At 36.0% G+C, this 12532-nt stretch overlaps 1 protein-coding gene across 1 annotated transcript; it reads right to left on the bottom strand.

The window, feature by feature from the left end:
• Positions 1-3209: 3209 nt before the first annotated feature.
• LOC149275868 (homeobox protein Nkx-3.2-like) lies at positions 3210-6996 on the bottom strand. Its single transcript, XM_089504206.1, has 2 exons — positions 6591-6996; positions 3210-3682 (listed from the first exon to the last, which is right to left on the bottom strand). Exons 1-2 carry the CDS (start codon positions 6994-6996, stop codon positions 3210-3212), a joined length of 879 nt encoding a protein of 292 aa, XP_089360332.1.
• Positions 6997-12532: the final 5536 nt, after the last annotated feature.

Here is a 12532-nt window from a genome sequence, read left to right as displayed (position 1 = left end):
TGAAAGCTGTGAATTAGAGATGCACTAAGCAATATTGAATTTTAAAATAAAGTTTATTTGTTGTGATGCTTTACTGTATCTTAATGTAATAACCATCCTGAGGTCAAATCCATCTGGGAAAAATTGTATAACCCTGAATTAGCTCTTTTCTGTTTGGCAAACTTATGAGTTGGAATGGGTAATGAAGTTAATAAAAGATTTTCCGGGGTTCCTGATTAACTTCACCTCTTGGGGTGTTGTATTGTGAGCTATGTCCTCCAGAATTGCAAATTGTTTGTATGTAATATTGCTGCTGTGTTGTAATTTTAAATATCCTGCAAACCCTGATGTAGGTGTTTTGGGTCCTATATGGATCTTGGTCTCAAACTTTTCCAACAAACAACTGGATCACCTCTAACCAGTTTAAGTTACAGCTATCTCTGACATTAGAAAGATCTGTTTTAAAGTCCATGATTCAATATGTTTTATGGCACTAGCAGAGGATACAAATCACAGGTAATAGGTTTCAAACCTGTTTGGCCAAAACACAAAATTTCCCATTCATGTGTCAATATTCATTCTGTATAAAGGAACTTTGGGGGTTATGTATTAAAAGTGATTGTACAACAGAGTTTAAAAGAAGAGCTAACAATGGTTTATTCTTTCTGTAGGATCTCATAGGTTTCTGTGGAGATAAGACCACTTTTGGAACATTGCATCAGAATTACCTTTTATATATACATATTTAGAAACCCTACATTTTATCCCTTTTGGTCATTGTTTTTTATACATAGGTCAATTTAAATGAAATACTTTTCTGAATTGTGCAAGTGTGTGACTTACAGAGGTATGGTACAATTAAATTTCATATTTGGTATGAAAACTATAAAATATGAATGGAAATAATAAAACTAGAAACTTTGTCTTTCTATTGTTCTTTTCTTTAAATACATTTTATTTATTATTTCAATTATTGATAGGATGTGCTTTAATTAGTATTTCTATGAAAAAGCAGCAACAAAGTTAACATTATTAAAGGAAGTGAAAATTCCCTCGGAATCAAAAGGTATCTTCCTTAATTCATGCAGTACTTCTATTGGCAAGCAAATAAAGAGGATAAAATCTTTTTATAAAATAAAATTTGTCTAAATCACTGGAACTGGAAAGGGTTAAAAATGTAAAGGAAAATTCCCCTAGCAAAAATGTTCCATTGCTAATTGGGTATACTGTCCCTTCATCAAACTGTCAAGCTTTGACTAAGAAAATTAAATGCACTGAGAATCATATGAAACCCCAAAGAGCTTGCATGCACTAACCTACAATATACTCGGTATCTATGGACCACTCTGTGGGTAACTGTGGCGATAAGATCAATTTTCAAAGTTTGCACGCAGCACACACTCACTCTCGCTTATACCTCGTGTATTTGCCATCAGGGTTATTGCCTATCCTACACAGAAATGGAATGAAAAATTGTATCAATCCTTTATACACCGGGTATCAGAAGCCTAGATTAAGTTGTTAACCGGACAGCGAGGGGCTAAAACAGCGAATAAATCTTAAACACGTTGCAATTAGTATTTAAATACTAATCAAATTTGTAAATCCGGATTACTATTGCGATCTAAATATATAAAACGATGTCCGTTGGAGCTCTTTAAAATGCAGGTTATATATAACAGTTATTCAGGTGTAAAATGGTAAAGGTGTAAGCCATCAGCGCCACATCCCATGGTTGCTGTGGCGATTGCACAACTTTTAATAATTTGCACTAGAACGGCCCAACATACATACATAACCAAACACCGAATATTTTTTCAAGAAGAGTAATTCATTTGTAAATTCTCTGATTTTCGGTGAAGTGCTGTGTTCTGAACTGAATTATCTGCATTAACTGCGTGGCTCTTGTTTTATTTTAATTCATGTATCAATAATAGAATGGTATCCAGATGCATGATAAGAAAATAATGATAGTGTCTTTAAAAAGTTAGTTCCACCAGTACATTAGCAGATACCAGCCCAGTACAAGGGGCAGGCAATCAAAGTGTTAAAGCTATAATGTGGTGCTGTATATGGGCAATGTACATTGTGCTAAAATCTGTCTGTAAATATTTCCCTGGAAGGAAGCAGAACTGTAGACCCACGCACATTCCTCCAAACTTTGGTTCCAGCCTATAAAATTATTTTACCCCCCCCCCCCCCAAAAAAAGTAAAACCTGGGTAATTTGGCAGTGTTTCAAAATGTGGCTTCATGTTTCTAGAAAAAATCTGGGTAAAAAAAATCATGATACTAGTATACTAATTTGTAGTATATACTAGTAATATTGCAAGCATTTAAACGAATTATGATTGGATATTTGCACATACAGTACACACACACGTAGACACATATACACGAATATAAATAGAGAATGCGTAGGTAACACCTACTCAATGACTAGAACACTGTGTGTTAAATTGTAATTTTATAAATTAGAAAAAAAGGTACAACACCTTAAAAATATTCACAATTCCTTTCGGTAAATAAATCTAGTCGAGTGCACAGTGCCTGCTTCATAGAAAACATACAAAAGGAATGATCTGGATTATTAAAAATATATATATACTGTAGGTGGTGTTACTAAGCAGTCCATAGAATGGGATGCTGTTAGTTTTCTGGAAAAGGTACAGAATTGTCTTGAAACCCATGTTGTATATGAGAAAATATTCACATTGTATAAAATAAGTACAATATTATACTAGGAAAGTGCTAGAAAGTCTTAAACTCATGTTCCCTTTTGGATTGTTCCCTGTATTATTTTCATTACTTGCTAAACAATGAAGAAGATGAAAAATTGACCTGGACCATGCATGGTCTTGGAAGGGTCTGGCTATCTACCTCCATAGCCCAGGTAACCCTTAGTAGGCACTTGTGGCATACAAAAAGTCCACATTTAAGGATCTCCCCTGCAATCACCTCTCTACTTGTCAATGACCAGAGTAACCAATTCAAATAAATGTAACCATAATCCATAAAAAAACATATACAGCATATTGACAACACATGGATACCATGAACACAGCCTGCTGCCTGTAACAGTTTAGTCCTATTTTCAAAAGAGATTGTCTAATGTTTTTTTAAAGATCTGTGATTGGGTCAAAGTGTTGGCAGGGGTAGCAGTCACCTTCTTTTTTAATATATAGTCTTCTGAGTTTAGGGGTTGCACCCTCTTCTCCCCCTAAAAACTGGGTTAGGGGGTCCCCCCAGTGCAGGCGGCTGCAGCTGCTGCAGCGGCTGCTGCAGAGAGCGTCCACCCAGGCAAGGCGCAGTAATAGGGGTAGTAATAAGGGGGTTGAAGGGGCATCAGTGATGGCCTCAGCACCTCCCCAGGCTGGTACTGTCTCTGGTCATCCCTCACCAGAACTTTGACTGCCACCTTCTTTGCTGCCGGGGCAGTGGCCAGCAGGTCGGCCGCCATCTGCCTGCGCTTGGTCTTGTAGCGCCGATTCTGGAACCAGATCTTGACCTGAGTCTCGGTGAGCTTGAGGGAGGCGGCCAGGTCGGCCCGCTCCGGCCCGGACAGGTAACGCTGGTGGTTAAAGCGTCGCTCCAGCTCGAAGACCTGGGCATGGGAGAAGGCAGCGCGGGAGCGCTTCTTCCTCTGCTTGGGAGCTTCCAGCAAGAGCTGCTCACACTTCGGGTCTCCATCTGGGGGGCTGGGGTCTGAGAACAGGGGGAAAAAAAGGACATGCCGTTAATAAAGGAGAAATATTCAGAGTGCGTCAATAATTATCCCTGCTGGGTTGTGACTTGGGTTGGTGCAGCTTTAATAACCCATTCTATGCCCAGATAAACTGTAATAATAATAATAATAATAATAATAATACCCACTGTGGATTGGGGCAAAACACTACAAAGAACCTACAAAGAAATACCATACATATCCAGATATTTTTTTTAAATATTGACATAAAGGCTGTACAATTAATGAAAATAAATTTGCTGGTCTGTCTGTCCCCCTCTTATACATAAATATTCTGCCCTGATTATTTAAATCGCTTCATAATGTACGCATGTATTTGTTGTTATTTGTTGCATGTAAATTGTTATTGATATTTACTTATATTTATATTTAAAGTGCTTTTACATTGATCAAGGATTGAAAGAGTTAAACTCAATACTATACCTAAGACCAGTATTGAGTCCCCCTTTATATGTACTATTCTGTAGTATATGAAATATTTAGTAGACAGTATCAGGTGACTTAATAGAAGGTGTCCAACATAAGCCACATCTACAAAATGACTACATGGCTTCACTCACATTAACCTGTTAATTACTGGAGTGCTCTATACGCAGTAGCCTCTAGCAGGTGCCCCATCTATGGGGCTTGGTCTCAGCCCACTGTAAAGCAACAGTGTCCTAGTATAATAATTTGCTAGCTCTAACCAACCTCTCTTACCACGGAGGTCAAAAGTTAATTTTGGTTACAGAGCTTAATATTTCGGGGGGGGGGGGGCACAAGGTTATCCTTCTTTTTTCTATTCCACTTTCCTCTGTCTTCCGCTCCTACTGTCTGTGAGGGATAAAGCACTGAGCTTTTGCATATAAGACATGGGGATTTTACTAATATATGGTTTATATATATATATACATACATCAACTTTATATACACACACACACATATATATATATATATATATATATATATATATATATATATATATATATATATATATAAAGATGATCAAATCAGTCTATCCATCTATATATCTATATACAAAGTGTTTATTACTAACTAGCTACCGTTGCCGAATTAGGCTTCACAAAACTAGACACATCAAGAACGCAAATTATTTTAAAAAATCCTTAATCTTTAAAAAAAAATAAAAAATAGATAATGCCGATTTTTTTAATCTCTATGACCAGATACATGTATTCATACTGATCTCTAACCGTGCACCGCCCGTACAATATACTTTTTAATCTAAAGTTCCAATAAGTTTATTTAAAATAAATTATCAACGTGTTAACATAAAGGTTAATAATAATAATAATAATAATAATAATATATATATATATATAAATATATAACATATATAAACGTATTGCAGCTGGCGATATTCTCGATTGTTTTTGAACAAGATCTATATTAGGTATTGTACTAGTTCATTTTGATCTGAGCTGTGGGATCTAACAACAAATCAGGCCTAAATTCTAAAATGTCTGTATTAACACGGTCTGTGAACCATACATTTCTGGGGCGGAATAAAATGCTTTTCAGTTCCTAAACGTGCGGCTCCAAAACGCCTAACCTCAGTTAATTACAATTTCTGATTTATTTGAATTATTTCACAGTGTTACCAATTAAGTTATTAATATTGTAAGGTTAATAATAATAATAATAATAATAATCACGGGCACGTCGCACACTCAGCTTTTTGTGTATAGATATTATTATTTCAAGCATCTCATACAATCGAAAATCAGATTTATAATAGCATTTATATAGATATATATATTTGTATAGTTTTTTATTTACTTAGGTTTCTTATTTTAAAATAACTTTGTAACATACATGTAACATCTTTTTGTTTGGAAAATCACGATATTATAGAATGTGAGTAATATTACTAATTATAGTCTTCCAATACAAAAAAAAGGGGGAATCGATGCCCGTAAAGTATTGTAGGGCATAAAAAGCGTGTAAATGGTTCAGAAATTGTGTACACATTTATATATTATTTAAAATATGAAGCAGAAGTGACCCCTCCTGTAGCCACTCCCCAACCGGAGAAAAGGCAACACAACGGACAAAGTGCCCAACTATCTGCTCATGGCAATCACTCTATAATTATTATTCAAATGACCATTTTCCAGCATGTTACATTTATCTTGTAAAATATACTGCAAAAACTTGTAAAAATGGAAATTATTTTTTTTTTGGTTTTTTAATTAAAAATATTTCAAATTTTAGAAATTTATTTTAGAAGTAATGAAAGTAGTGATGATTTATTTTATATTGTCATACAAAACCACTGCATGTTTTTTTCCATGTGCATATATATATATATATATATATATATATATATAACAATTTTGTAGCAATATTTGCATTCAATTTCTACATTTCTACATCTATCTACCTATATAATTATATATATATATATAACTATATATATATAAATATATAACTATATATGTGTGTGTGTGTGTGTGTGAATATATATATATAATATAGAATATAGTGAATATAATACTATGTTGTAAAGTGTATTTGTATAGTTGTTATCGCGTTATTTTATGTATATTGTACATATATGTACTGCTCTTGACAGCCAATGGGTGCTCGCCATTTTCTATAATCTGATATTGTCAGAATGTGAACTACCAGATCCATACAATACTTTCCGCATGGTGGCCACGTGCATATTTTTTCCAGCGATGCACATATACATAGAATTGTAACATTTAATACATTTGTATTTAGTGACCTGCTGGCAAACATCTTAGATATCCCTGGGTAAGGGGTACACAGGTGATGACCCCGGTGATGTTCAATGGGTTAAAACTTCCTGCACTCTATTTTCCCCAAGGATGGCCATGCATTAACCCCTTGCACCCCGGGTACCTGAGACGCTGGCCGTCATTTCGCAGTCACTGCATCCCGGGGTCTCCTCCTCTTCTTCCTCCTTGGGTCTAACCTCCAGCGGCCTCTGTTTCTTCCTGCCCTCCACCCCATCAGCCAGGCCAGAGTCTGCCGGTCTCCCCGGTTCCCCCTCCTCACTGAGAGCTGAGTCTGAGTCCCATCCAGCCGGCTCACCTCCGACTCCCACCCCTTGTGGCCCTCCACATGAAGATGCCAGTCCCTCGGTATCTACTTCCCCAAAAAGCCTCCAGCAGCAGGAGGGAGTGGTGGGGCTGCTGGCTGGGAGAAGGCGCCCCATCCTGGGGTAGGACCCAACTCTATCCTCCTTCTTGTTCAGGATGGCCTGGATGGAGAAGGGGGTTAAGCTGCTGGAACCTCGGAGAGCCATCTGCTAAGAATCAATCAGTCTGGAACTTTATGGATCCTACTTCAGCACTGTAAAGAACTCAAATCTATCCGCAGACAGCGCTCACTGGAGGGGGGATCCTGAGCAGGGTACACTGGAAGACATCTGCTTGTTAAGAGTTAATCCAGATTTCTCCAGAAAACAAGAGGAGATCCCTGGAAGCGCTAGCCACGAATCTCCTTAATAATGACTGAGCCACCACAGCTCTCCAGCAAAAGAGGAGAGGCTTACCACAGCACTCATCTGCGAAATGTCAGAGCCTCCCATGCATGAAGCTATCCAGAGTACCTCCTTTATGTGCAGAGTCTGGGGTAAATGGCAGGGAGGACACTGTAATGCCAGGTGAGGCTGAATGCTAGGGTGACTGATCTTGCTGCTATAGTCCTATAAAGGGCCAGTCTTTTGCTGCTCCCCTAGAAAGAAAAAGTCCCCTGTAGTTTCCTTATAGAGAGAAATTTCTCAGCAGTTCCTATTTCTCCAGAACTTGTGTGTTTCTGTAATAGTTTGTCCTCTTCTTCCTTTTCTAGAGCGGTTCCAATGCCCTTCCTCAGTCCAGGCTCCTTTCCTCCTGCCCCTAATACAGAGTCCTGTGCAGCTGGATCCCTGGCATTGGATGCAGTCTTTGCACTCTCACTCTCTCACTCTCATTCCTCACCTGTGAGTGACAGCTGCAACCAGGACTCCCTGATTGGTTGAGGTTCCAGCCAAGACACAATTTCATTGGCTCATATCCGGAGGGGAATGTTGACCTTAAGCTGGAGCAGGAGATGGCTTTTTAACCCTTCCACGTCTAGAATGGAACAAACAGTGGATATAGAGTATTTTGCATTTGAGCACACTCAGTTTTATCCTAACATAGTCTGCAACAGATGCAAGAACCCCCAAAAATATTATAAAACAACAATAAAACAATATTTTCGATGTCATGTCTTTGTTGGATTTGTATGCTTTGTAGTGATATCTAAGTATATATGTGGGTGTGTTATAGATATTCGTACATTTATATATACTATAAATATACTATATATATATACTATATTCAGTATTTATATAATATCTATATCTATCTATCTATCTATATCTATCTATCTATATATATATACGTGTATATATATATACACGTGTATATATATATATATACACATATATATATATATACGGTATATATACATACACATACGGGTATGTATGTATATTTACATACATTGCATGAACAAATTTCACATGTAACACTTCATTAACATGGTGTATTATTATTATTATTATTATTATTATTTATTATTATGTTTTAATTGATATTTTGTTAAACTATCCAGAACGTTAATTTGGCAATTTAAATTGAAATAACATTTTTTTTCTTGTTGTGAGTACAAATTGCATGCCGGAAAATAGTTAATTGCAACAATGTAACATATTGTATCGAGGGGCTTTCTGGCGGTATGAGCTGTGATTTTCGGGTATGTCTGAATTAAAGTATGAATCACTTGCGCAGTAATTATGTATATTATATTCCTTTTATAAACTTTTCCACGATTGCCTAAAATACGTATTTTCTCTATATAAAAATAATAATAAAAAAATGCTCTTCATCACCTACAAAACCAAGTAAAATATTATTGTCGTATTTCAGAATGAAATCGATGGACATTATAGATCAACTCTATGGAAATGCAATATTTTACTTAATAAATAACAATATTTTTCAAATTTTAATACAGATAAATATACATTTTCTCATGATAAAAGTAAATATAATGAAAATGTATTACACCAAGTGTTTGAAGCAAACATATAACCAGAATAAATATGCCCTGCATAGCACCAAACAACAGGATTATAGACTAGAGGACTTTGTAAAAAGATGTGAATATTTTCATTAATTTTCAATAATTAATATATAATTAATGTTCGGATTTTACCAGTACTTTTAAAATTCACGATAGCGGATATATACATATCCAATAGATGGCTTTGCACTAAATAGAATTTTACGATTAAATGTTAAATGATAGGCGTAATTATTTTATAAATATATTATTTATTCTATGTTTCGTTACTAATAGACAGTCACGACCGATAGATAGATAGATAGATAGATAGATAGATAGATAGATAAAACCACACTCTCTATAGTTGGTTTTTAAATTTCCAGAAAAAAACACCTGTGTATAAAAAAGTGTTGTGTATTTTGAAAATAAAAATCCAGAAGAAATAAGATTATTTTAAGTTTACAATAATAATAAATCATAATAATAATAAATACATCCATGTTTTCGCAGGAGTAACTTAGATCCAATCGAGCAAGCCAGAAAGTTATTCTGTTGCTTAGATATTCCAGAGAGATGATCAGGGCTTTTAGTCGAACAGTAGCCCTTATTACTCATCTGTGTCTAAATAACCACAGTGGTAATTACCCACCCAAGTATAGCTGAGACACAATAGGTACTTTTGTAGAGATTGACCCTCTTTTCAAAGTTTTCTTACTGTTAACACTTGAAAATATTACTCTTTTAAACTATGTGCTTGCTTGTGAAAGCCAATCACACTGTAAAATTAAATACCTCATATAAGAATAAGTGCAATTCTGGAATTAAGGGGTTCTAGTAAACTTAATGCCATTGTTGTAAGACCACTCAAAATCCGTTGCTCATTAATAAAAGGCAGAATGACACATGAGGGAGCTTGCAGAGGTCTGATGAGGTTTCCTGAGATCTGGCAGACAAGTTGGGTGGTCTATGTTTATTTCAACAGTGCTAACTAGACCCCTTCCTCACCTCCCCTTTGCAAGTCCCCTTAACAGTGTGTCATGCTGAGCTCCTCTTCAGCCTGTTTGGTTTGATCCCCTAGGAAAAAAATCTCCATATATTCAAAGATGTTTGTTTATTTTTCACCCTACCAAGAAGTTAATTTATAGGCCAGGCTCAACAGGGCTCCCAATTTGTGAACAAGAAACCCTCCTGCCTAGGAGAGAGAGGTTCTAGAGAATCCCTTGGGGGTACAATGCAAAATTTCTCCATCTTTCTAATTCTAGAAAAGAAAAAAATATGATACACTATGCATGCTAATGTATGAGTCACTACCCATAACCCCCAGCTGCAGTAAAATCCCTGAATACCAGCTGGGAAAGCAGAAGTCCAGACTCAGGGAATGACTTTTATTTGTCTGCTTATAATTGCTCATACACATTAGAAAAGTACCATTAGATTGCCTGAAGGGGATAAAATATAACTGCAGGCATATGATTCTAGAAAATTGTGCAATGTCTTGTTTCTTGATTTCAAACAGATTTTCAATAAGAAAAAACTCATATAGCTAGATTAACCCAAGAGAAAATGCAGTCTTTAGATGAAGTTGATGAAATGAGGTTTCTCCTTCACACATTTCAAAGAGAGACCTCAGATCTCAAAAGCTTTTCTTACTATATAGTTTGTCTGCCCGACTTCAACTATCATAGCAAAAAATGAACTGTAAGATGACTTACAGATGAAAAGTGACTTCCTTTCTTGAACTCAGTGAGGTAGTGAGAGAAAGACTGAAGGCTGTTGGTATCTTTATAGGTAATAGTCTTCCAAATTCTTAGAATAAGTCTCATTTGTAGTTATTGATATCAAGGTGTAAAAATGTGTGTGCTCAGTACAACCTAAAGCCATTGCTCTAGCTGTTGGGTATTTTGATCTGTCAATAGCCACATATTAGACTGCAGATTGTTAACTTGAGTATCCAAAGTTTCACCAGGACTTAAATTGTTCTAGAAACCAACGGTGTATTAAGCTATTTAACACTTGGGCTGGGGGGTTATTTAATTACTCATTATGAAAACGTAATTAATATACAAAATAATGAGTGATATACAGTGTAGATGGATTTTGTCCCTTGGTTGCTATAGCGATTGCTCCAAATTCGGAACCTAACTCAAAAATGTACAGATTTTTATTACACCTCTCTCATACAGATAGAGACATAATACATGTATATGACATTTCTCTTAGGTAATCCTCACTTATGCTCTCACGTGTATTTCTTCTGTTGGCATAAAACACGTTACATGCTTTATCTATGAAACAGAAAGAATGTTTTGTTCAGTTTCTGAATAGCTGAACAAGCCCTTCTTCTGTGAATGGGTATAACAGTAAACCTTCGCCACCTAGTGTTAGACATATATTACTGCATGTGTTTTGAGCATTTTCCGATATATTTAATTAATGTCAAACCCATGGTCTCTAAATGTAATACCATAATGGTTGACATTATCATATAGTATAGTAACACATATAAAGTGAGTGAGAATACCAAACCCAATAATAATTCAAATTAAATTTACAATACACCACCACAGTGAAAAAGATATAACAGTATGAAAAATCTGTAAGTTTTTCTTTGATGTAAATAGTTGCTTCCACAATTGCATTGCAAATATATATAGGAAAATATACATTTCTGCAGTAAAAATGTGGAAGGATTTACATAATTTACAGATTTGCATAAGTATTTTACTGCGGTGGTGTATTTTAATTTGGTTCAGACCACATACACTTATTCTATTTACCTGAAAGTGTATTGAAATCTCAATGAAGGCCAAAAAGGACAAATGGTTAATCAATAGAAAGGTCAAGGTTAGTTGTATAAACTTTGTGCTATTCCATACATGGTATTTATGGATAACAATGACTTTTTATTATTCTAAACCTAAACCCAAAGCAGTTTGACTTATGACTCGGATGACAAACTGACACAAAATGTCAGTTTTACTGGTGATATGAACAGTCTTGTTAGTAAAAAGAATTCTGTTTGTAAACTTCATGCTGCACAAAACAAATACGAGATGCTTTTTTTGTTTCCATATAAAACAAGGTTAATTCACTGTATGATTTTGTGATCCACATATGGAGAATTCCACGTGGCTTATTGATTTTAGTTATTTCATTGATAAACTTCAGAGGAGAATGGTGTTAATATAAAACTGCTTATAGTTTCATCTTCTAACAAAACCAGGGTAATCAAGGTCAGGAGTGTAAAGTAGTTTCCTGAAGCCCCTTTGGCACAATGGGGTTCCCAGGTCTTCTTAATTCACAAGCAGACCATTTGAAGATGGTGCTAATGACATATGCTGCTAATGGCTTCTGTAATCAATTCTAACCAACCATGTACAGAATGTTTCGTATGATACAACTAGCTTAGTTTTGTGCAGAAATCGCACAATTGCATTCGTTGTCAATTCAGCAACGATGACCGGTTACTGCAAGGGAGCAGTAAGACTGAGGCCTAGCATTTTCACCAAGGCAGTCCTCCTCTACAGCACTGGACCTCAAATGCGGGCAGTCCACAGCGGAGGAGATGCCCCCACGTAGATCTACGCTCTAGGTCGGTGCCTATCTTGCATGTTTTCATGGAGTTTTGCGGCTATACACAGTGCTGCATGTTCTTTCCGAACAGGTCCACAAAACATTTTCCCAGTAGCATTCTGGAATGTCATGGGGCTCTTTGGCAGGAATGTTAAATTGGAGAGCAACCGCTTCCT

This window comes from Sceloporus occidentalis, unplaced genomic scaffold (assembly GCF_023333645.1).
Source record: "Sceloporus occidentalis isolate IW3139 unplaced genomic scaffold, rSceOcc1.0.p SCAF_260, whole genome shotgun sequence".
In the NCBI taxonomy this organism is placed as follows: Eukaryota; Metazoa; Chordata; class Lepidosauria; order Squamata; family Phrynosomatidae; genus Sceloporus; species Sceloporus occidentalis.
The sequence above is the reverse complement of the archived record's forward strand: the minus strand, read 5'-3'. Positions and strand labels throughout refer to the sequence as shown.